Source organism: Heptranchias perlo, chromosome 28 (genome assembly GCF_035084215.1).
Source record: "Heptranchias perlo isolate sHepPer1 chromosome 28, sHepPer1.hap1, whole genome shotgun sequence".
NCBI classification, from domain to species: Eukaryota; Metazoa; Chordata; class Chondrichthyes; order Hexanchiformes; family Hexanchidae; genus Heptranchias; species Heptranchias perlo.
In genome coordinates, this window is record NC_090352.1 from 13,652,348 (window position 1) to 13,678,275 (window position 25,928).

At 47.0% G+C, this 25,928-nt stretch overlaps 1 protein-coding gene across 13 annotated transcripts in view; it reads right to left on the bottom strand.

Annotated features, from left to right (window-relative positions):
• The window catches only part of LOC137344858 (elastin-like), a 306,346-nt gene that overhangs the window by 227,540 nt on the left and 52,878 nt on the right, over positions 1-25,928 (bottom strand). For all 13 annotated transcript variants that reach the window (XM_068008078.1, XM_068008072.1, XM_068008082.1 and 10 more), the window contains exons 4-7: positions 17,550-17,615; positions 5,769-5,819; positions 3,497-3,565; positions 2,672-2,701 (exon numbers count right to left, since the gene is read on the bottom strand). In XM_068008078.1, coding sequence (XP_067864179.1) covers positions 2,672-2,701; positions 3,497-3,565; positions 5,769-5,819; positions 17,550-17,615 — 216 coding nt within the window. The remainder of the gene's footprint in view (positions 1-2,671; positions 2,702-3,496; positions 3,566-5,768; positions 5,820-17,549; positions 17,616-25,928) is intronic.

The following is a 25,928-nucleotide window of genomic DNA, read 5'->3' on the forward strand; positions in this document are numbered from 1 at the left end:
TTCTGACTTTATGATGGAGGGAAGGTCATTGATGAAACAGCTGAAGATGGTTGGGCCTAGGACACTGCCCTGAGGAACTCCTGCAGCAATGCCCTTGGGCTGAGATGATTGGCCTCCAACAACCACTACCATCTTCCTTTGTGCTAGGTATGACTCCAGCCACTGGAGAGTTTTCCCCCTGATTCCCATTGACTTCAATTTTACTCTGGCTCCTCGGTGCCACACTCGGTCAAATGCTGCCTTGAAGTCAAGGGCAGTCACTCTCACCTCACCTCTGGAATTCAGCTCATTTGTCCATGTTTGGACCAAGGCTGTGATGAGGTCTGAAGCAGAGTGGTCCTGGCGGAACCCAAACTGAGCATCGGTGAGCAGGTTATTGGTGAGTAAGTGCAGCTTGATAGCACTGTCGACGACACCTTCCATCACTTTGCTGATGATTGAGAGTAGACTGATCGGGCCGTAATTGGCCGTATTGGATTTGTCCTGCTTTTTGTGGACAGGACATACCTGGGCAATTTTCCACATTGTCTGGTAGATGCCAGTGTTGTAGCTGCACTGGAACAGCTTGGCTAGAGGCGTAGCTAGTTCTGGAGCACAAGTCTTCAGCACTACAGCCGGGATGTTGTCGGGGCCCATAGCCTTTGCTGTATCCAGTGCACTCAGCCGTTTCTTGCTATCACGTGGAGTGAATCGAATTGGCTGAAGACTGGCTTCTGTGATGGTGGGGATATCGGGAGGAGGCAGAGATGGATCTTTCTCTCGGCACTTCTGGCTGAAGATGGTTGCAAACGCTTCAGCCTTGTCTTTGGCACTCACGTGCTGGGCTCCGCCATCATTGAGAATGGGGATGTTTGCAGAGCCTCCTCCTCCAGTTAGTTGTTTAATTGTCCACCATCATTCATGACTGGATGTGGCAGGACTGCAGAGCTTTGATCTGATCCGTTGGTTGTGGAATCGCTTCGCTCTGTCTATAGCATGTTGCTTCTGCTGTTTAGCATGCATGTAGTCCTGAGTTGTAGCTTCACCAGGTTGGCACCTCATTTTTTGGTTTGCCCAGTGCTGCTCCTGGCATGCTCTTCTACACTCTTCATTGAACCAGGGTTGATCCCCTGGCTTGTTGGTAATGGTAGAGTGAGGAATATGCCAGGCCATGAGGTTGCAGATTGTGCTGGAATACAATTCTGCTGTTGCTGATTGCCCACAGTGCCTCATGGATGCCCAATTTTGAGCTGCTAGATCTGTTCTGAATCTATCCCATTTAGCATGGTGGTAGTGCCACACAACACGTTGGATGGTGTCCTCAGTGCGAAGACGGGACTTGGTCTCCACAAGGACTGTGCGGTGGTCACTGCTACCAATATGGTCATGGACAGATGCATTAGATTGGTGAGGACGAGGTCAAGTAAGTTTTTCCCTCATGTTGGTTCACCCACCACTTACCACAGGCCCAGTCTGGCAGCTATGTCCTTCAGGACTTGGCCAGCTCGGTCAGTAGTGGTGCTGCCGAGCCACTCTTGGTGATGGACATTGAAGTCCCCCACCCAGAGTACATTCTGTGCCCTTGCTACCCTCAGTGTTTCCTCCAAGTGGTGTTCAACATGGAGGAGGACTGATTCATCAGTTGAGGGAGGGCGGTAGGTGGTAATCAGCAGGAGGTTTCCTTGCCCATGTTTGACCTGATGCCATGAGATTTCATGGGGTCCGGAGTCAATGTTGAGGACTCCGAGAGCCACTCCCTCCTGACTGTATATGACTGTACCGCCACCTCTGGTCGGTCTGTCCTGCCGGTGGGACAGGGCATACCCACGCATGGTGATGGAAGAGTCTGGGACGTTGGCTGAAAGGTATGATTCTGTGAGTATGGCTATGTCAGGCTGTTGCTTGACGAGTCTGTGGGACAGCTCTCCCAATTTTGGCACAAGTCCCCAGATGTTAGTGAGGAGGACTTTGCAGGGTTGATTGGGCTTGGTTTGCCTTTGTTGTGTCCGGTGCCTAGTGGTCCGATGCTGGGTGGTCCGTCCGGTTTTATTCTTAGTGACTTTTTTTGTTAAGGGAGATTTTACAACTGAGTGGCTTGGTGGGCCATTTCAGAGGGCAATTAAGAATCAACCACATTGCTGTGGGTCTGGAGTCACATATAGGCCAGACTGGGTAAGGACGGCAGGTTTCCTTCCCTAAAAGGACATTTGGGCCTCATCTTAACATCTCATCCAAAAGCTGGCACCTCCCATGATTTGGCACTCCCTCAGTACTTGACTGAACTGAAGTGTCACCCTACATAATAGAGTTCAAATCCCACAGTGTGGCTTGAACCACAACCTCTGACAAACAGTCGACAGTGCGACCAAATGAGCCACTAGCTAAAATCAAACTAATTAATTAGCATAACGCTGGTCCAATGATTCAGGATTCCATTTACTAACTCCACGAAAAAGCACTGATCCAGAAATCTCGCCACTAATTCCAAGGAGTTGGATCAACTTGGCATTGTAGTCACTAATGCTATGGTCTAGCAATGATCCAGGATTCGAGCCACTAACTCCAGGAAATAATCTGGTCCAGTATTCCATTCACCAGTATATAGGGTGTGTTTTTAGTCAGTTTTTAGTCATACCACAATTTGCAAGCGTTAATGTTAGATTTGGAATAGATTAGAATAGCCTGTCTTTACCTGCTGGATATCCATACCGACCACCAACACCTGGAATAACAACCACAGTGACAAATTACAAAACGCAATGAGGAATCATTGTATATGTCACACCCTAAATGTCTAGTGAACAAAGGACGGCCAACAGGCATCCTTTGAAAGTAATTTGTGCTTATTGTCCACTACACAAGCTGTTCACTATGCAACCTTCCGTCAGGATCCACAATGCAGCTAATTACCAATTGTTTCAGCTAATAAACATCATTGATTCTTAGCAGCTACACTGTGGTTTAGAATTGCCATGGAGTTTTACCAATCTCCCGCTAGAAACCCTGCAGAATTGATGTAAATGGCTTTTTACACTGTTTCTCAGGAATTTCTGTCCCTCTTCCACCAATGATCGGGAGAAACCCTGTGAATATTCCAGCTGTTTATGTTTATCATTTGTATGAAGCAGTTTCAGCTCCCCTAAACTTGTGCAGTGTACACAAGGTGCTAAGGCTGAAAACGGGCAAGATGTGATGTGGAGTGAAACTCCCTCCTCCAAAGCGTCTCACTCTGCTTCACTCGTGTCAGATTGGGCCCCGACTCTGGGTTCGTGTTGCATTTAAACTATAACTAAAAAACTGGTATGAAAAAAAACACAATTCACACTAACATTACAGGTGTAGTGTAAATGCACCCTTGGACAGTGTAACCTAGTTCAAATGGTGTCGGGTATGTTTGTGTCGCTTTGTGTTGATTGATGTATCGCATTAAGAGATACGACAATCAATCTTATAATACACCAAAATATTACACCAATACAGAATATCAATATAAATAAATACATCAAAATGATATTACCTGGTTTAGCTTTCAAACCAGTTCCAGTTGGTATACCAGGAAGCACACCAAGCCCAAGATTCCTTGCACCTGGAAAGGCAACATGAAATATTTCACAGAAATGTACTTCTTCATTTTTTATAATTTCAAAAAGTGACTTGCATCAGGTGTCTTTTATTTGCAGGTGTCCTTATTTTCAAAATGGTCATTGTATGTACGGTTATCCAAATATCCCAGGATTGGCTGTATCTCCTGCAGCGTTCCCTCTTTTTTCACCCTCACCCGAGATCGTGCCTAATTCTGGAGCCCTGCCAGCAGGATGGGATTTCAGTTCATTTTCTTTTTTCAGGTTTCCCAGTTCGTTGCCTTCCCAGGATCCTTTTCCATTGAGGTGGGGTTGTCCTGATCCTGGGAGATCCCTGTTGTGTGAGAAGTTCCAAGAACCAGGAGGCCACCCATAAGCAGGCAAAGAGGGGAAATCAAGGGTGGAGAAAAGGGGGAACCATTCTCTCCATCGCTCTTCCCCCCCCCCCCCCGCTCAGAGCTCCCGCTCCCTCCGCTCTCTCTCGCACTCTCGCTCTCCCCCCCCTCCCTCCCCCTCCCACCACCACCCCCCCCCCTCCTCCTCCTCCTCCTCCTCCTCCTCCTCCTCCTCCTCTGAGCTCCCATTCTTCCTCTCCCCCCCAATACTTGAGCCCTTGGCTTTCAGGGCAGCCTCCCCCATCCCGTGATTTCAGGCCCCCCCCCCCAACCCCCAACAGCAATTTCAGGGCTTCCCACCCACCCTGCGATGTCCGACCCCCCAGTGTTTCCAACCCCCCCCACCGATCTATCCACGCCGCCCCCAACTGATGTTCGACCCCTCCCCAATGTCTCCAACCCACACCTCCCACTGTGATCTATCCCGCCCCTCCTCCCGATCTATTCACCCCCAATGATGTCTCCGGCCCTCCCCCCAATCTATCCACAGCCTCCCACCCACCATGATCCATCCCACCCCATGTCTCCAACCCTCCCCCCACGATGACCACTCTCTTTTTCCCACCCCCCACCGCGATGTCAACCTTACCTAGCACCTGTTCTCCGGCTGCTTTCCCGCCCAACAGGCAGCCAACCGGTCAATCTGGCTCGCTGTCGCGCAGGAAAACCTTTTGAGAAAATTTAAAAGACGTCCTGCAGTTAAATTGTGCAGGACATCTAGCAAACCTATATTTCCAGTGCAGTTCCCAGCTTTTGTGGAATGGGGAATTTTTTTTTACTCAGCATCCATAGCGGCAGAGAAACAGTTCTATCCCTGGGATAGAGCCATGCAAACATTCAAGCTCAGAGATTGGCAGAGAAACTGCTCTTTGTGGATAATGGGTAAAGAGATCTCCATTACACAAAAGCCGTTTCTTTCACCCGTTGCTGCCTCGCACTTACCTGCGAGTCCAGTGTTTCAAGATGCAAATGGACTTGGTGCATTGTAGGCTATCTGTACTACATAATTTGAGAGTGTTCTTTGTTTCAAGGTGCAGCTTGTATATTTTACAATATAAATTATTTGGGACTGTTAATGAGTGTCCGTTTTTTGCAGGGGTCAGGTTGTACAGGTTTCACTATCACAATAACCCTCAATTTCTGCCAATAAATGAGAGAAGCTCCCTGCATTTTTGCTAGAATCACTGTATACAAGTGAAGGCATGTTGAGTACAACTGTATCTTCGGTTACGGCAAACCAGTGGCCTACTTGAATTTCAGATTAACTGTATGTCAGAACTATATTCAGGGCTATTTTGTTTTGTCAGCTTCTTGAAGCCATTATTTAGATTTTGCTAGTATTCAACATTGATATGTACATGAAATTGATGTGTGATGAGCCATAAATGTGACTGCAGCTCAGAAAGTGAACAAACTTGTAAACAAGGGAAAAACTGTAATTTCAAATGTTGCCAATTGAAATAAACACTCACACTTTCATTATGTAGCCTTTTTTGAAGTAAGGAAGCATGGGTTACATAAATATTAGTAACAGTAAGGTCTGAATGAGTTCCTTGTACAGCAAGCAGTAAACAATCCTGTAAACATTTAATACACCAATCTCCTAAGAAAATGAATTTTGCTCCTGCAAAAGCAGCACTTTGAAACAACTGAAACTAAGAACCTTCGGTATTCCCAATGAAAATAAAAGGTAAAAGTAAGATATCCAAGACCACCCAACCTACAAGATTACCAGTGCCCAATAAGTCACAGGAAAAGTACCGATGGCTTCAACTACTGAACACATACATACCAAGGCAATATCTGCACATACCTGGATATACACCTGGCACACTGGCACCTGGAACTCCAGCACCTGGAACACCTGTCGTAAAATACATAAGGTTAAAAATCATGTCCTTTCACAATTTGGAAATGGAACAAGATCTCAAAGTGATATAATCTCTGCTGCAAACTTTAAATCTGAACCTCGTTCTCTGCTATACAACAGTAATAACTTGCATTTATAAAGCAACTTTAACAAAGGGAACTGTCCCAAGGTGCTTCAGAGGTACAGGGGGAAAAAATGGATGCCAAAATTAAGCAGGAGAGATTAGGAGAGGTAACCAGACTCCATAATACCTTACCCACTCTTTGTGATGCTCTCTTACAAGCTTTCAAATATCTGACTTCACTATAACCTTCCAACATACTGCACACCCTCATCCCTTTAATTTAACTAAATTATGAAGCAAGTTCAAAGTAACTAAACTTACTTTTGCTGAAGAAAACTTAGGAGATGTAATCAGGTCTTTAAACTAATGAAGGTACAGATAAAATTGAAATAACTATTTAACTTTAGCAGTAAGACCAAAAAATAGAAGAAAAATTCACAAGCCTCAGGCAAGTTTAAAGATTAAACAATGTTTCCCCACCAAAGGATAGTGGACATGTGGAATAGACTACCATGGAAAGTAATTGGTTTGGGGTCAATTGACACCTTTAAAATGGAGCTGGATCAATATCAGTTGAGAAGTGGGATTGAGGATTAAAGCGATTTTAACAACACGGTTTGATTTTTTTTAAGGGAGGTAGGGGAAAGAACTTAAGCCCCGATTTTAAAATCGGGGCGCGAATATGGCGCGTGCTGGAAGCCACAGTGACATCGCCAATGTGAAGACTATGCGATTTTAACTTTCAGGCCTCATTTTAATATGAGTGACTAGATGCCCACCCAATCCCATCACAAACAGGTAGCCCACCCACTATCTCCGCACAATATCTGGTGGGCCTCAAAGCCGATTTAAAGGGAGAATGCACCTCTTAAAGAGAGACTGCATTCGCTACTTTCAGATTTTGTTCCAACAATGTAGACACAATTCTGGTAGAACTAATGAATTGGGTGGCTGCCCCCAGGTTTTCTGATGCCTTTTTGAGGTCCTCGTGAAGGATATCAGGGCAAGGAGAGGGGTACAGTCCCCCAGCACCTTCAGGAGTATCCCCAGGCATGGACAGATGTGGCTGACAGGGTCAGTGCCAAGCAGCAAGCAGCATCACCCCAAAGTCCTGGGTTCAATGTAAAAACTGGTTTCATGACCTCAGAGCAGCAAGGGAGAGTACAGCTCTTCATCACAACAGTTGACAACACTCCCTTCGCTCCCTCTCCAACCACTATCAACAATTCCCTCCCTTCCATCACATTCTTCAACATATAATCACAAGAACACTCATCTTCCTTTGGTCTCTTCACACCACATACTAACAGCATTCTCTTCTCACATCCTAGCACTTACACAACCACCAATTCCTCCCAGCACTCCTTCCTCATTTCATAGTCCACACACTTGGTTTTACATTCATCACCTTCCCGTATGCATTTCATCTTGCTTCTTCTCCATATCTTGGCACATGCACTATATATATCCACTTACCTTTTCAACAGCCACTCACTAACTCTCCCCTCTCTCTGGAGGACAAAGCAGCATATAATGTGAGGCAGAAGGCCAAGACTGGGGGAGGAGTACCCAACATCATAGCTCTCCCCCAATTAAGCCCTGGAGATTAGCCATGAGCATTAAGGAAGGCAAGGCTGGCATCTTATCTCTGCAGGGTGTCTGCATATTACTTGTAAATATTAGAAGGCATAAGTGGCAAAGAAGTTAAGGGCAGTGATAACTGACAGTTACTGGCAAATATTCAGCAAGCGTCACAACTTCAAGCTACATTCTGAAGACTATCACCTGCCAATGTTCAGCCTCTCAGTGTCATCCTAACTCGTAACCCTTTTCTCTTTCCTCTAGGTCCTTTTCAGCACCTGCTGAAGACACCTTGGAGCAGGACAATTATCCTGAAGGTGCACTGTCACACGCTCCAACGCCTCTCAAGCACCATCTTAGACATTGGCACTCCATGTGGGTTAGATAGTGAGGCAGAGGGGTCTGTACATGGTGAATCATCCCAGCACAAGTATGCAGCTGGAGGCACTGGAGATAGTTTGCAGGAGGGTGAGATCCGCTTCTAGCTCTTCTGAGCAAGACAGAGATGAGGATTTCAAGGGCCCAGTCATGAAAAGAAAATGGTTTGCCTCACACAAGCAGTTATACCAGTTATTGGAAGGCCTGCCAAGGAGTTTCAGCACAGTCGCTGAAAATATGGAGGAATCCGCTTCCAGCCGGTGTGGTATCATGGCACATGGCATCAGAATCAGCACTCTGCAGTCTATCTTAGAGTGTGGCCACCTTCAGAGACGCTGCAGCTGGGCCCTCACATAGGAAGTCAATGTCATCAGCCTTTGCAGATTTGGTGGAAGCTCTAACGGCTGCCATACAGGCTCTTGCTTCAAACCTGTGCTCTGCCTTAGAGAATTGTAAACAATTTTACAACACCAAGTTATAGTCCAACAAATTTATTTTAAATTCCACAAGCTTTCGGAGGCTTCCTCCTTCCTCAGGTGAACGGTGTGGAAATTAAATTTTTGAATCCTTCACATTTGAAAATCACAGAACAATGCCTGGTGATTACTGCCCGTTGGGAGTCTTTCAGCGTCTGTAGGTGTCCATCGCGTTCCTCCTCGTCTGAGCAGACCCTGTGTATTCGCAGGGCCTGTCCATAGGGGATGGCCTCTTTGACGTGGTTAGGGTGGAAGCTGGAAAAGTGAAGCATCGTGAGGTTGTCCGTGGGCTTGCGGTAGAGTGAGGTGCTGAGGTGCCCGTCTTTGATGGAGATTCGTGTGTCCAAGTAAGAAACTGAAACGCCCTAGTAAGAACGGGATATGATGCTCGACTCATCGATCGACAGTTCCGACGGGCCACAGCGAAAAATCGCATAGACCTCCTCAGAAGACTAACATGGGATGCAACCAACAGAGTACCCTTCGTCGTCCAGTACTTCCCCGGAGAAACTACGCCATGTTCTCCGCAGCCTTCAACATGTCATCAATGATGACGAACACCTCGCTATGGCCATCCCCACACCTCCACTACTCGCCTTTAAACAGCCACCCAACCTCAAACAAACCATCGTTCGCAGCAAATTACCCAGCTTTCCGGAGAACAGCGTCCACGACACCACACAACCCTGCCACAGTAATCTCTGCAAGACATGCCAGATCATCGACAGATACCACCATCACACGAGAGGACACCACCCACGTGCACGGTTCATACTCCTGTGACTCGGCCAACGTTGTCTACCTCATACGTTGCAGGAAAGGATGCCCCAGAGCATGGTACATTGGTGAGACCATGCAGACGCTGCGACAACGGATGAACGGACACCGCGCAACAATCGCCAAACAGGAGGGTTCTCTCCCTGTCAGGGAACACTTCAGCAGTCATGGACATTCAGCCACCGACCTTCGGGTAAGCATACTCCAAGGCGGCCTTCGAGACACATGACAACGCAAAATCGTCAAGCAGAAATTGATGGCCAAGCTCCGCACCCATGAGGACGGCTTCAACCGGGATCTTGGGTTCATGTCACACTACACGTAACCCCACCAGCGAACAAATGTTATCTGTTTTTAATATAACGGGTCATTGACTGTCTTCCTTCTCTCTTTTTTTTGGGGGTTTGTATATTCGGTGGCCTTTTAGGTGACACCTTTCTGTCTGCTCACTGTGATTGCCTTGGCAACGGGCAGTAATCACCAGGCATTGTTCTGTGATTTTCAAATGCGAAGAATTCGAAAATTTCATTTCCACACCGTTCACCTGAGGAAGGAGGAAGCCTCCGAAAGCTTGTGGAATTTAAAATAAATTTGTTGGACTATAACTTGGTGTTGTAAAATTGTTTACAATTGTCAACCCCAGTCCATCACCGGCATCTCCACATCCTGCCTTAGAGAGGCAGACGTACATCTTGCAGAGACAGACGTCCACCTTGGAAAGATTGATGGAACAAATTGATAGGGGCTTTCAAGGCATCATTCATCTTCTGCAGTCTGCTCTCCCACAGATCTGTGAAAGTGATGAGCCCCAGCTGCAAGGGAGTGGCAGTGGCACAGCAGGAGCCTCTCAGGATGGCAACTGTCTGCTCCCACGTCACCCCCTCAACCAATACCAACCACGGTACCAGAAAGGCAGCTCAGCCAGACTGCCCCGGCAGCAGTCAAGCCCTCACATACTCGAGCACCCAAAAGTCACCGGCCACGAGCATCTAAAAGGGTTCCCACATGAACAACTGCAGCCATCTACCAGCTTTGCAGAGGCTGACGGGAGCACCTCATAGGATAGATAGCGTCCTCTGCGGTTGAGACAGAGTCCAGGAGGATGTGTCGCCTACCTTGTACAAGGGTAGAGGACATCTCGGAGCAACTGGAAGTGAACTTGGAAAGGGAGGGGGAGGATCTAGTTGTCATGGTCCATGTTGGCACCAATGACATAAGGAAGAACAAGAAAGAGATCCTGCTAAGGAGATATCAGAAGCTAGGAATTAAATTAAAAAGCAGGACCTCACAAGTGGTAATCTCAGGATTACTACCCGAACCACCTGCTAATTGGCATAATGATAAGCAGATCAGAAAGGTGAATGCGTGGCTGAAAGAGTGGTGTGGGAAGGAGAGGTTCCATTTCATGGGACATTGACACCAGTACTGGGACAGGAAGGAGCTGGAATGAGCTCCACCTGAACTGGAGTAGGACCAGAGTGCTAGTGGAAAGGATAAATAGGACAGTAGACAAGATTTTAAACTAGCAAGACGGGGGGAGGGCTCTGATAGCAATAACAAAAGCCTAAAACATAAAAGATACAGGAGATGAGTGTAAAGGTCAGACCAGGGTAAGGAATAAAGATGACAAATGGTCAAGGAACAAATACAGTTACAAAATAGAAGTATAAAAAGGACTGTTAAAGTAAACGGAACAACTATTAAAAACAAATTAAACTGCCTGTACAGCATCCAAAATAAAACAGGGCGAACTGCAGGCAATAAACTGTAGCGAAGAACCAGATGCAGTAGGAATGACTGAAACATGGCTACATAAAGAACAGGACTGGCAACTAAATATTGCAGGTTATAACATAATCAGAAAGGATAGGGAAGGAAGAAGGGGGTGCATTAGTACTAATTAGAGATAACAATGGCAGTAGAAAAAAGGGACATAACTAACAAAAGGATAGAAACAGAATCCGTATGGATTGAAATAAAAGATAAGTCAGGATCGATCATGTTAATTGGGGTATACTACAGACCACCTAATAGTGTAAAGGAGATGGAGGAAGAAATATTTAAGCAAATATGTGAATTGAATAAAGGACATAGAATAATAATCATTGGAGATTTTAAATATTCCCAAATAAACTGGCAAGAAGAGGTAGGTAAAGGGGTACAGGGAATTGAGTTCTTACAATGTGTGCAGGACTCCTTTCTTACCCAGTGTGTAAAAAGCCCAAGAAAGGAAGCTCTGCTGGATCTAGTAATGGGAAATGAGCCAGAACAGATAAGAGCAGTAAGCGTAGGGGAACATCTAGGCAATAGTGATCACAACATAATAAGATTTAAAGTAAAGATTGAGAAGGACACAAGTAAGACAAAGACCAAAATAATAAATTGGAAAAAAGCTGATTTTCAGGGGATGAGAATGGAAAATTTACTGATAAACAAAGAAATAGAACAGTAGTGGGAAACATTTAAAACTGTGATCAATAGAGTCCAGGAGAAATATATTCCACTAAAAAGCAAGTAGCCAGTAATGACACACCATGGATGAGTAAAGAAATAAGAGCAAAACTGAAACTAAAGAAAAAGGCATACACAAAGTACATAGACAACAAAGGAGAGGATGACAAAAGGGAATATGAAAAGGTTAGGAAAGAAGTAAAACAAAATTAGGAAAGCAAAGAGAAGTTAGGAAATTAAATTATCAAGGAATATAAAAAGAAATAGTACAATATTCTACAGACACACAAATAAAAATCAGGATAGGGATTGGGCCACTAAGGGATACATATGATAAACTCAGGTATTCATAGCGAGATGGCAGAAATATTAAATAATTACTCTGCCTCAGTATTTACCAGGGAGTTAAACATGGTGGACATGACATCAGAATAAGAGATCAAAAAAGATATAAAGACATTAAAGATAGAAAGGTGGGGGGGGGGCGGGGAAGATAGTTTTTTTTAAAATTCGTTCATGGGATGTGGGCGTCACTGGCAAGTTCGGCATTTATTGCCCATCCCTAATTGCCCTTCAGAAGGTGGTGGTGAGCCGCCTTCTTGAACCGCTGCAGTCCGTGTGGTGACGGTTCTCCCACACTTCTGTTAGGAAGGGAGTTCCAGGATTTTGACCCAGCGACGATGAAGGAACGGCGATATATTTCCAAGTCGGGATGGTGTGTGACTTGGAGGGGAACGTGCAGGTGGTGTTGTTCCCATGTGCCTGCTGCTCTTGTCCTTCTAGGTGGTAGAGGTCACGGGTTTGGGAGGTGCTGTCGAAGAAGCCTTGGCGAGTTGCTGCAGTGCATCCTGTGGATGGTACACACTGCAGCCACAGTGCGCCGGTGGTGAAGGGAGTGAATGTTTAGGGTTGTGGATGGGGTGCCAATCAAGTGGGCTGCTTAAACAAACCAAACTTAGAGGATGGATTGCTTCCGTGCTATTAAATTTAGGGAAGAGATAGCAGATGCTCTATTACATATATATAAAAATTCATTAGAAAAAAGGAATATTGCCAGAGGACTGGCAGAAACCTCTATTAAATCTCCCCTTAACCTTCTCTGCTCTAAGAAGAACAATCCCAGCTTCTCCAGTCTCTCCACATAACTGAAGTCCCTCATCCCTGGTATCATTCTAGTAAATTGCATCTCCTCTAAGTAATTGAAATTGTCTAAGGCTACTTGGGTTGCCGAGAATTCCTTCTTTTAGGTCCCACTGATAGGAATTTCAAAACGGTGAAGCGTATTTTCTGCACAAAGGTGAAAGTTGGTACACATAAATAATGCACAAATTTTTTAAGATGCCCTGTACATTTACCAAAGTTCAGGCTAATATTACTAATTATATAGTTTTAGTTGCATTTTATATTCCACTTGAGGTATAAAATGGATACTTGACAATAGGCCATTAAATATGGAACTTAGGGCGCTAAATTGAGCCGTGTAGCGCTCGTTGTTTCGGTGCTACACGGCCTCTCTGACGTCTAAGATGGCGTCTTGGATGCGCATGCACGTTTCTAGTGATGTGCGCCAGACACCATCTTGGTATTGGAGTTAGCGCATGCGCAAATACCGAATGCTGGAAGCATGTAAAGTAGGGAGAAAATGTGTGCAGTGTGTAATGCTGATTTAAAGTGATAGATACCATTTTGGACCTTAACGCTCAACTCAACGCACAGTCTTAACTCTGACCATCTGAACGTGTCTTACAGTGCCTGAAGGACACCCCCCCCACCAACAAGCGGTATTTAAAGGGGCCATGCAGGTGTTGCAGGTTAGTTGCTGGATTATTGCTTCTGGCTGCTGGTGGAGTAGGAAATATTTTTTGAAGCTCCCTATTCTTACTGAGATCCTAGACTACTTACGGCTCGGAAAATTACAACCGTGGTTGAACAAAATTCCTGGCAACCATGGGCGGTCTGCTAGGGCTCCTGCTGGGCATTGAGCACGACTGGGAGCATGCAGAGGCGCCACACATAGCAGGTCAAGCTGCGAGGAGGAACAGAGCACTGAGCAGGAGGCCTTACCCAATTCTCTTACCTCAACATGACCGAGGAGGATTGCATCCAATGCCAGATGTTCACCAAGGAAGCCCTGACTGAGATCTGTCAACTGGCAGCCTCAGAACAGGGCAAGAACAGCATTGCCTGTGGCTGAGAAGGTCAACGTGGCGCTGAATTTCTACGGCTCAGGTGCATTTCAGGCCTCTCCTGGTGACATGTGCAACATCTTGCAGTATGCAGTGCACTGCTGCATAAGGGAGGTCACAGTCACACTCACACTGTACCAGATGAGGAACAGGTTCATCACCTTCCCTCTCCATGAGAGGAGCAGAATGAGCAAGCACGGGGGTTCACTCGCATTGCTGGCTTCCCCATGGTGCAGGGTGCCATTGACTGCTCGCATATTGCCTTGTGTTCCCCGCATATCAACTCAGCCGCCTTAGTCAACCGAAAGGGCTTACACTCCAACGTGCAGCTGCTGGGCGACCACAGACATCAAATCATGGAGGCTGATGCCTGCTACCCCAGGAGCAATCACAACGCCTTAGTCATGTGGCAGTCAAACGTGCCAGCTATCTGTCGTCCGACTCAGCAAGTCAAAAGCTGGCTACTGGGTGACAAGGGATATCCCTTCACGCCGTGGCTCATGACACTGGTCAGGAACCCACGCTTTATGTGCACAGCAGGCCTATAACGAGCCATGCTGTCACACACATCGTGGAGCACACCATAGGCCTCCTCAAACAACGCTTCCGCTGCCTGGACCGGTCTGGAGGAGCCCTGCAGTACTCCCTTGAATGGGCGGGCAGATTAGTGGTGGTATGCTGCATGCAGCACAACCTCGGCATCATGAAGGACCAGCCTTTGTCACCAATGATTGGAGAAGACCCTGAGCCAGAGGTGGAGGAGGAAGAGGCTAAGGAGGAGGAGCTGGAAGAGGAAGTGGAGGAAGACGCAAGGATGCAACTGGAACCACACACTTTGTCTGCATGGGCTCTGCGTGCTCCCCTGATCCGCTATCAATAACGTGAACTACATCCTCCAACTCACCAACAGTCCTACACTCCCCACCTTTCCAGTCCCACAAGACAATCAAATCGCCCTCCATGTGATTACACATTGGTTTCCCTCTCAGCTCATTGCATAAATAAAAACCACCACCAAATGCAAAATCAAAGTCTCATTTATCAATGAATAAATGAAATTATGCATCGAAACAGGTCTATTCACCTTGTGCATTCCCTTAGTGCCTTTTGTTCATGTGCCTTTACCTATCCTAGTGCTCCTGCGAGGTGCTTCCCCAGTGGCTGGAGCGAGGCTGCTGGCCTTGAATGGGGAAGCGTGCAGATGGCCTTGGAGGATGACCTCGAGCAGCTCTGGGCCGGAAGGGCCCGGCTTCAGACTCCACCATCTCAGCATGGGCTGCAGCAGTCTGGCCAGGCTGGCAGATAGGCAGCAACAGGGGCACTGGTGGAGTGGCAAGGGTAGAAGCAGGAAGGCTGTCATCCTGAGAGAGGACAGCAGGTCCAATTGCCATGGTGCCACTGCCACTCTCCCAGGGTGGCACCTCAGCAATGGTGATCAGCTGGAGAATGGATTGCTGGAGTGCTGTGACGCCCTGGAAGCCCCATTCCAGAATTCCAAATTCAGTCAGACCTTGGATAGCAGATGTTTGTGCTGCAATGGAAGCTGTGACATCAGTCATCAAACACTGCCACAGGTGCGCTGATGGAGGTGATCACCATTCCATGTTGGAAAGGATGGGCTCCAAGCTCTGCGCAAAGCCCTGTGGCAAGTTGGAGCTGGACTCTGCGCAGGCTTTCTGGCAGGCTTTCCAGTGCCCCAAGCATTTGGTTGTGAATGTCCATCAGCTGTCTTCTGTAACCTGGCCCATCGAAGTCCTCATCTGACTCCTCTGCAGCAGAACTAGTGAGCGACCTCGCCCTCCAGCAAGCTGGCACCTGTGGTATCCACTCCTCCCACCCCGGTTCCTGCGCACGTGCTCGGTGTCTCATCACGTGCAGATCCCTCCTCTAACCTAGCCTCTAAAGGACGCCCAGTGTCAGTCTCTGAGCTGGTGGAAGCAAGTGTCAGATTGAGTGATTGTGTGGCTTCAGTATCCCCCTCTTCTGGTGCTGCCACGTGTTCTAGGGTATCTGCAATGACAAAGGGAAACAGGTTGAGTTGTGGAGTGGGGAGAGGAGCAAGTAAGACATGCATGCTGACAGCATCTGCAGCACGTGAGTCAGAAGAGATTATGGGAGGAGGGAGATCTGGAAAAGGAGAAGGATCATTAGATATGCAGAAACCCCCTTCATTGTTGTCGCGGCTGCAGCAATGGCCCGCCTGATAATCCAAAGTACTGTCTCCTCTGGGCCGGGTGGGGGGGGAAAGGACGTGTAAGCATGCACGTCCCTCCTGCTGCCAGCTGTTATGCGCCACCTTCTTCTGCAAGACCGAGGACAGTGTGTCAGAGAGTATCCTGCAAGGTATGTGGGTGTTGTGCCTGCCGTTGTAGAATAGCTGCCAGTTTGAGAGACCTGTGAATGGTGGTTGTGTGCCGGTGAGATGCAGCATTGCGTATGGATGGGCAGTGTTTGCTGGTGGGTGGGTGATGGGGAGTGTGATGTGTGCAGCAGTGGTGCAGTTGGTAGGATGTGCCATTTGACACTTGCATTCACTCACCTTGACCACTCGTCAAATCAGTGAGCGTCTTTCAGCACTTAACCCACATGCGTGGCGCAATGCTCCTGGCGGTCACTTCCTGCACCATAGCCTGCCAATGCTTGCGGAGCTACAGAATGGAGGGTCTCCTGCCACCCTGCAGGTACACGTTGGCCCTCCTTTCGTCCACTCCTTCCACCAGGGCCTGCAAAGCATCATCGGAGAAGCATGGAGCCCTCTCTTGTGCCAGTCCTGATATCCTCATGGCCATCTTTCCCTTCTCCAAGTAAGCTGTGTACCTGCCATTTGAAATGTGCACCTGCACCTTTAAGAGGTGCAGGCTGCCGATGACGTGCGCTGTACACACCCCACTTCCAACTTCCTCATTCTCCGTGCAGCATCTCATCAGCGTGGGTAGTGCTGGATGCATGGAGATATAGCAAGTAGCAGGCAGCACGAAGTTCACGTGCTGCCTGCGTAGGGGCCATTGGGTGTGGGGTACGAGCGCATCATGCTACCCCCGCCTGAAAACGGCCTTTATCAAATTGTTCCTCCTTATACTCTCAACATGTTGGGCCCTCCGACTTTTGGGATCAGTTTGATATTCAATGGTTTACTGTGGAGTATCAACCCAGTTTACAACTATTACCAAGAGCCAATATGGATGTCAGCATTTTCTTCAATCAGCACTACATTTCAATGCTTATTTACAAACCTCAACTATGTGGCAATTGGCAAATCACAGATGGTAGGCTGGGCAAATGTGGCCATCCTTAGTAGTTGTATAGGAACAGATGAAAAATGGTAGAATGTATGGAAATATTTGGACTATGTAGTACTTGTTAGGTGTAGTGCCAGCATACAATTGGTAGTGGAGATATTGCCAGCAGATTGTCAATATCTAGATTAGATTTTAGTACCAGTAGAACAGGTCATGATTTCATCTTCACAGAACAAATTCAACACAAATTTTTTAGGTAATTAATATCTCAAGATACAGAAGTAGTGTAACAGCATGACTTGGAAATGTCAAATCAACAGCAACTACTCTAAGTCAGCACAACTAACATGAATAGAATACTGATGTGTTCTCTCATTTTAAATCTGTACCATTTTGGTGCAATTATCATAAACTTCTAAAAGCATGGGATGTAAAGCCAAACAGACTGCAACCCTGAGAAAAAGAGATGGGAGAAGAGAGCACAGAGTTCAAGAGAAAAAAAAGCACAGACTCAGAACATATTAAAGAGAGAAGAAAAAAAAGGCCTCTCAACAAAAGCAGAAGACTCTTACCTAGAATTCCAGCTCCAGGTCTAGTCTGGTAAGGGTATGCTGCTCCTGGAACATAGCCTGGTAATCCTGAAATAAAATATAAAGTTTAATCTGCTTTAGTACAAAGTACTTGCTACATAAGCAAAAACAGAACTGGCATGTGTGGTAATATGATGGAAGAGCTACATGAATTACAAACCCGGAGAAGGCATCCATTAAATACAGCTGCTCATCACCCTCATGTAGGAGAAGTTGCATCCAGCACTGACCAGAGTTGTCCTTCCCACTACTTGTGTAGGAGGAGCTACCTATGGCACTGACCAAAACTAGCTTCACTGCCCTTTGAGCAAAGGGAGCTGTACATGCCACTAGTAAGAGCTAATTTCACCTCCCCTCAAACACTCAATAACAAAAGAACATGGACAACATATTTAGCTCCTATAACGTAGTGAAACATTCCAAGACCTTTACAAAGATGGACTGGACACTAAGCAGCAGTTTGGGAGGAGGGTTAGGGGAGATGTAAGAAGGCACAGCTAAGGTGAGTTTGAAGAGGCTTTTGAAAGTTGGAGAAATGTGGCAAGATGGTGAAATTTAGGAAGAGGGTTATAGCATTACGTTTGAAGGCTCTGTTACCGATGATGAAATGGAAAGAAGGAGCGATGCATAAAAGGCCAGAGTTGGAAAGCAAAAAGTGGGCCAAGATCATGGAAGAACTTATAGACAAGGGGCATCATTTTAGCACCCGCTATCCGGTGCGTTCCTGGCAGGGGGGGGCTCCGAAAATCGGAGAATCCCGGAGCAGGTCGGGAGCCCGACTCCAACCCGCCCACTTCCGGGTTCCCCACTGACGCGCCGGAGTGCGCGCACAGCCCCCGCTGGTGGGAATCCCGCAGGCAATTAAAGCCAGCGGGGTTCCACTTGAAGCTATTTATTTTGCTTGTTCAGGTCATTAACTGACCTGATTAAGGGATTATGTGAGGAGGGGTGGGATTTTATAGCAAACTGGGACTGTTTCCCGTACTGGGGGAAACACTCCCAGTTCAAATGGACCTGTTGCAGCCATCAGCCTGTGGCAGCTGCAAAGGTCCATTTGACAGGTTGGGGGGGGGGGGGGGTGCACAGAGACCCTCACACATTGCAGGAGGCCACTCTGTCACTTGAGACAAAGTTTGGCCTCCACCACCCTCCTCCTGACAATCAAAGTCACCAACTTGCACACTTACCCCGGGGTCCAGAGATATGTACCTACCTTGCGGACCCCCTCAGATGTACATCTTCTGGATCGGGGCCGCCATAGCTGTAGTCATGACCTCCTCGGAGGTCGAAAAGCATCACCAGCCTCGCCATCCACCTCACACGTGGAGCTCCACAACAGCGTGCTGTGACACATCCACCTGTACAGCAGGAGGGAGGGCTACCGCAAAGAGAGATGCGTCGCAGAGGGCACGACCCTCGCCACAGGGTCCACAGACCGAGCCTCAGCTTCCTGGACCTCTCTGAGCAGCAGTGCACATGGAGGCTCAGAGTCACTCAACATGTAGTCGTGGACATCTGCAGCCTCCTTCATGCCAAGCTGCTCCTGGCTGGCCCGAGCACCATCTTCTTACCTGTCGCTGTCAAAGTCACCACTGCCCTCAACAACTTCTCATCCTTCCAGGGTGCCACCGGGGACATCGCCGACGTCTCTCAGCCGTCTGCACAAAAGAGCCCTGTATATACACCTACACCCACTCTGCAGTGACACAATGGGTGGAATCAGTTGTGGGTCTTCATAGTGATCCTCAGGAAAGGGCATTATTGCACAAACCAGACAAGATTCGCAAAGACATGGCAGTAGTGGTGTCAATATAGTATGTAACGTGAGTTGGTCAGAAATTCAATATAAGTAACAACCATGACTAACCCTCAAACACCCTTGTGCATCCTCTTCATGCTCACGACACGTTTGCCTTACGCTGCCTACTGCACATATGTGATGCATGCCCTGTGGCTGCAGCACAGGTAGTGGCAGGTTGAGTGAGGCTGACCGTGAAAGAGATGCACGAGAGGATGAGTATGAGATAGAGCCATGAGATTGTATGAGGATTGGGTTGAGTGGTAGTGGCGGGATGAGTACTGGCGAGGTGAGTAAGTGCAGGTAAGATGAGGATGACGTTTCAGTGGGTATGAGGGGTGATGTGACAGAGTAGTGTTGGCAGTGCAGGAGGTGTGGGGTGGGGGCGGTGATGTGGCAGATGGAGTGTAGGGGAATGAGTAAGTGTACTCACTTTGGCTGACCTACTGAGGTCATTGGAGCACCTCCTGCATTGTATGCAGGTGGGCGATATGTTGGTGGTGCAGGTGACCTCCTCTGCCACCTTGAGCCAGGCCTTCTTGGTGGCAGAGGCAGGCCGCTTCCTCCCGCCCGCCGGGAGGGGGGGGGAAAAAAAGAGATCTCTGTCCTCCCCCTCCTCCTCACCCCATGTATTGATACTTGGAGTGAGGCATCATTAAACTGGGAGCAGCCTTCCCCCTGGGCTGCTCCATGCTGTAATTTTTTCTATTTGTTGCAGCGTCAGTCAGTGGAGGACTGCCCCTTTAAATAGAGCTCCTCCAGCTGACAGACCTTACTGCGCATGCGCAGCCCGCCCGACGCGCAGATCAGCAGTGGGGAACCCGGAAGACAAGGTAAGTGGATCCAATTGGGCTGCGATCGCGCGGGTGGCAGACTGATTTTGCCGGGTGTGTTACCCACGCGCCCGATAGCACCCCCCCCCCAGCCGAGAGCCTGCAGCCCCGGTAACATCGGGCCCATGGAGTCTGAAATCAGAGCACTGGGAGAATGGAGATCAGTGAAAACAAGAGTGATAGGTGAGTGCTATTTAGTGTGGGATAGGATGTAGATGACAGAATTCTGAATGAGGAGGGGTTTATATTGGGTGAAGCTCAGGATACCAGTGAGGTGAGCATTAGAGATGTTGACCCTGGAGGTGATGAAGGGTTTCAACATGGGGTTAAGGTAGCAGTAAAGGCAAGCAATATTGCAGAGTGGAACAAAGAAGTGTCGATGATGAACAGGATACAAGATTTGAAGGCCAGCTAATGCTCAGAGAACACCAAGGTTGCTCACCATCAGGTTCAACCTGAGCATGCAGTAAGAAAAGGGGAAAGAATTAGGAACTAAGTTGCAAGGGCTTATAACAGGAGCATAAAAAAGGATTGCTTTTGTCTTGCTAAAGGAGGAAATAGTGGTTCATTCATGACTTGGTGTTAGACAGTCAGTTTGGATAGCACAGCATAAGTCATGGAGTTGAGGGTGTTACGGTGGAAAGCTAAAACTGGGTATCAGTGCCAAGACGCAGCATAGAGTCATAGAGTTATACAGCACGGATAGAGGCCCTTCGGCCCATCGTGTCCGCGCCGGCCATCAGCCCTGTCTACTCTAATCCCATATTCCAGCATTTGGTCCATAGCCTTGTATGCTATGGCATTTTAAGTGCTCATCCAAATGCTTCTTGAATGTTGTGAGGGTTCCTGCCTCCACAACCCTTTCAGACAGTGAGTTCTAGACTCCAACCACCCTCTGGGTGAAAAAGTTCTCTCTCAAATCCCCTCTAAACCTCCCGCCTTTTACCTTGAATCTATGTCCCCTTGTTATAGAACCCTCAACGAAGGGAAAAAGCTCCTTAGTATCCATCCTATCTGTGCCCCTCATAATTTTGTACACCTCAATCATGTCCCCCCTCAGCCTCCTCTGCTCCAAGGAAAACAAACCCAATCTTCCCAGTCTCTCTTCATAGCTGAAGCGCTCCAGCCCTGGTAACATCCTGGTGAATCTCCTCTGCACCCTCTCCAAAGCGATCACATCCTTCCTGTAGTGTGGCGACCAGAACTGCACACAGTACTCCAGCTGTGGCCTAACCAGTGTTTTATACAGCTCCATCATAACCTCCTTGCTCTTATATTCTATGCCTCGGCTAATAAAGGCAAGTATCCCATATGCCTTCTTTACCACCTTATCTACCTGTTCCGCCGCCTTCAGGGATCTGTGAACTTGCACACCAAGATCCCTCTGACCCTCTGTCTTGCCTAGGGTCCTCCCATTCATTGTGTATTCCCTTGCCTTGTTAGTCCCTCCAAAGTGCATCACCTCGCACTTTTCCGGGTTAAATTCCATTTGCCACTGTTCCGCCCATCTGACCAACCCATCTATATCGTCCTGCAGACGGAGGCTATCCTCCTCGCTATTTACCACCCTACCAATCTTTGTATCATCAGCGAACTTACTGATCATACCTTTTACATTCATATCCAAGTCATTAATGTAGACCACAAACAGCAAGGGACCCAGCACCGATCCCTGTGGTACCCCACTGGCCACAGGCTTCCAGTCACAAAAACAACCTTCGACCATCACCCTCTGCCTTCTGCCACTAAGCCAGTTTTGTATCCAAAGTGCCAAGGCACCCTGGACTCCATGGGCTCGTACCTTCTTGACCAGTCTCCTGTGGGGGACATTATCGAAGGCCTTACTGAAATCCATGTATACCACATCCACTGCGTTACCCTCATCCACACGCCTAGTCACCCCCTCAAAAAATTCAATCAAATTAGTCAGACATGATCTTCCCTTGACAAAGCCATGTTGACTATCCCTGATTAATCCTTGCTTCTCCAAGTGGAGACTAATTTTGTCCTTCAGAATTTTTTCCAATAATTTTCCTACCACTGATGTTAGGCTCACTGGCCTGTAGTTCCCCGGTTTTTCCCTACTCCCCTTCTTGAATAATGGTATTACATTAGCGGTTCTCCAGTCCTCTGGCACATCCCCTGTGGCCAGAGAGGTTCTGAATATATGTGTCAGAGCCCCCGCAATCTCCTCCTTTGCCTCACACAGTAGCCTGGGATACATTTCGTCCGGGCCTGGGGATTTATCCATTTTTAGGCCTGCTAAAACCGCCAATACCTCCTCCCGCTCGATGTTAATATGTTCGAGTATATCACAGTCCCCCTGCCGTATTTCTATGTCTACATCGTCCTTCTCCATAGTGAAAACAGATGCAAAAAATTCATTTAGAACCCCTCCTACATCTGCCGGCTCCACACACAGATTGCCATTTTTGTCCCTAATGGGCCCTATTTTTTCCCTAGTCATCCTCTTACCCTTGATATACTTATAAAACATCTTAGGATTTTCCTTTATTTTGCTCGCCAGTGTTATTTCATGGCCCCTCCTTGATCTCCTAATTTCTTTTTTAAGTATCCCCCTGCACTTTTTGTACTCCTCTAGGGCTTCCTCCGTCTTTAGCCTTTTGTATCTGCCAAAAGCCCTCCTTTTTTTCCTAATCCATTCTCGTATATCCCCTGACATCCAAGGTTCCCTAGAGTTCTTGGAACCACCCTTGACCTTTACGGGAACATGTTGCCATTGTATGGTCTCAATCTCCCTTCTGAAAGACTCCCATTGCTCCGATGCGGATTTTCCTACAAGCAGCTGATCCCAGTCCATTTTGGCCAGATCCTGCCTTATCCTATTAAAATCGGCCTTCCCCCAATTTAGAACCTTTATTTCCGGCCCCTCCCTGTCCTTTTCCATGACCACCTTAAATCTCACCGAATTATGGTCACTGTCACCAAAGTGCTCACCTACTAGCACTTCTTCAACTTGGTAGATAAGAAACAAGAGGGGACCAAAGATGGAACTTTGGGACATGCCAGGGACAACCATCTGTGCCTGGGAGAAAAAGCCATTGTAGAAGATGTGCTGACTGCATCGGAATAGGTCAGGCTACAGAGGAGGCAGTGGAAGAGGATGGAGTGGTTGATGGTATTGAGGCTGCAGAAAGGTCACTGAGGATGAACAGAGATAAAGCACCCCAGTTACATTTGCACATAATATCAATGACTTTCCGCTATCATTTTTGTTTTGTGTTTATGGCAAAAAGATAGCTTTTGTAAGACGATACAATGGCCAAACTTCCTCTCCTCACTGTGTGGGAGCACCAGCAGTGTGCTTTACTGGGCCCAGAAGTTGAGCACCTGAACTTGGCTCTCTGGCCTAATTTAAATGAAAGAGATGCCATGTGGGTACACTTTTTGTCAAAGCCATAAAGAAAAGAGGAAGTCTGAGCATATCCTGGGCCTTAAAGGCACTAGCACCATTAAAGGACCAGACACAGATAAAGCCCCATGGGTGAGCCAAAAGGATTTTTTTTTGAAGTAACAGAATTATCTAGACACCATCTGATAAAGAATGGTAAGTTGTTAAATTGATGTATGTGTGCCAGAAGCTATGAGTTGCAGGTCAGTGGTCTTACATTTATGGAAAGGTTCCATCACCTGTGAAAGAATGCGTGCTGCTGTGCCATGGCTGGGATAGCAGCAGCACTACAAGGAGCAGTCCAGATGTCTCCACAGCTGCCCTGGAGGGAGCTGGGAATAGGGTGACACCTTGGTGCCAGTCGGTGGAGGAGCAGGATATCAAGTGTGGGTATGAAGAATGATGCTTCAGGAATAAGAGGAGGAAACTGGATTCGCTGTGAGGCTTCTCTTTTTAATCCCAATAGTACGGAGTAGTTCTACATCCGGGCAGAAGGGTGATTCACACTCTGAGGTAGGGAAACAAGTATTTGTGGCTCAGGGTTGTGCAAATAAATTGAGACGCTGTCAAGGAGGCTTGTGGTCATTTTCTCTTTTCTGCCTTGAAATAAGCCATATCACCCCGAATTGCACTGTGTTACAGTAAATTTAAGTGCAAAGGTCTCTGACATTCATTTGCATTTAATTTACAATGCTGCACCTTCAGGAAGCACTGTAAAAAAAAAAAAAATTCATTCATACACAATGCTATTCAGGAGCAAAAATGGGAGCACAGGATTAGCACCTATCCTTCTGCATTGCACCCACTTTTGGGTGCTATTTGGGAGCAAGGCAGAGGAAAATCACCACTAGAGTCTATGATCTGAAACATACACTCTTATACGTACAGTGTATGGGACAGCTTATACACAATTAACATTTATCCCCTAATTGCAATATACAGTATTATAAAGCTAATGTGGGATGTCCACCCGACTCACTTTCTCCCAAAAAACAGAAGATACCACACCAACAGATTAATGCATACAGGTCTTACAGTCTTAAGGGTAGAGGCTGGCCAGGAGGCCATTGGAATAGTTAAGTCTGAAAATGACAAAGTCATAGGTAAGGGTAGCAGCAGAAATGGGGTAATGCAAGGGCAGAGACATGCAATACTATACAGCTGGAAATAGGTGGTCTTTGTAATGAAGAGGATTAGGATTAGCAGCTCAGCTCATTATTGAATATGAGATTGCATCTGTATAATACTTTCGCCCCTCCCAAGCTCTGTGACCTCCACCAGCCCTACAACCCTCCAAGATCTCTGTGCTCCTCTAATCTGACCTCTTACACATCCCCAATTTTCATCGCCCCACCTTTGGTGGCCGTGTCTTCAGCTGCCTAGACCCTAAGGTATGGAATTCCCTTCTCAAAGCTCTCTGCCTCTCTATTCTCCTTTAAGACCCTCCTTAGAACCTACCTCTTTGACCAAGCTTTTTCTCACCTGTCCTAATATCTGCTTCTGTGGCTCGGTGTCAAATTTTGTTTGCTAATGCTCCAGGGAAGCTCCTTGGGACATTTTATGTTAAAGGTGCTATATAAATGCAATCATGGAATCAATTCATAAGGATTATATAGGACCAGAAAGACCATTTGGACAGTCCCAATGTCTGGGAAGTATCATATCCCATGATACCTCCAATAGCCTTCTTTCAAACTTTGTATGGTACTTATCCAACTTTCTCTTGAATTTGCTGATAGAATCAGCTTCCACTGTCTCCTTTTGCAGCCCATAACATACATTTAACACCCTGTGTGTAAGGTAGTTAAATCTAAGCTGTCTTTTCACCCTCTCTCTTCTAACTTTGAAGCTATGCCCTCTTGACTCTTTTCAACAGAAGACTCTTTTAAACAGTAACATTTACCTTTATGATCTTGAATACTTCAATAATATCAACTCCAAGTCTTTTTTCTCCAATGTAAACATTCCATGCTTATACAGCTTCCTCTTAAATGCCAGGATGTCTTTCTCATAATACTGCCACCAGAACTATTCATAATATCCTAGGTGGGGCCAGACCAGCATTCTGTACATTCAGTGTCACTTCCTGAGATTTAGATTGTTTTCCTCTGGCTATACAAGATTCTATTTACTGTCTTTTCTGCTGCTGCACACTATGCTGGTGGTTTCAGTGATCAATCAGTACTCCCAAATCCCTCTTGTATGGTATCCTGTAGAATAATACCATTTAGTGTTTATTTCCTTTCCCAATCTCATGACATTTATCTACATTAAATTACATTTGGTACTTGTCAGCCCAGCTTCCTGATCTATCCAAG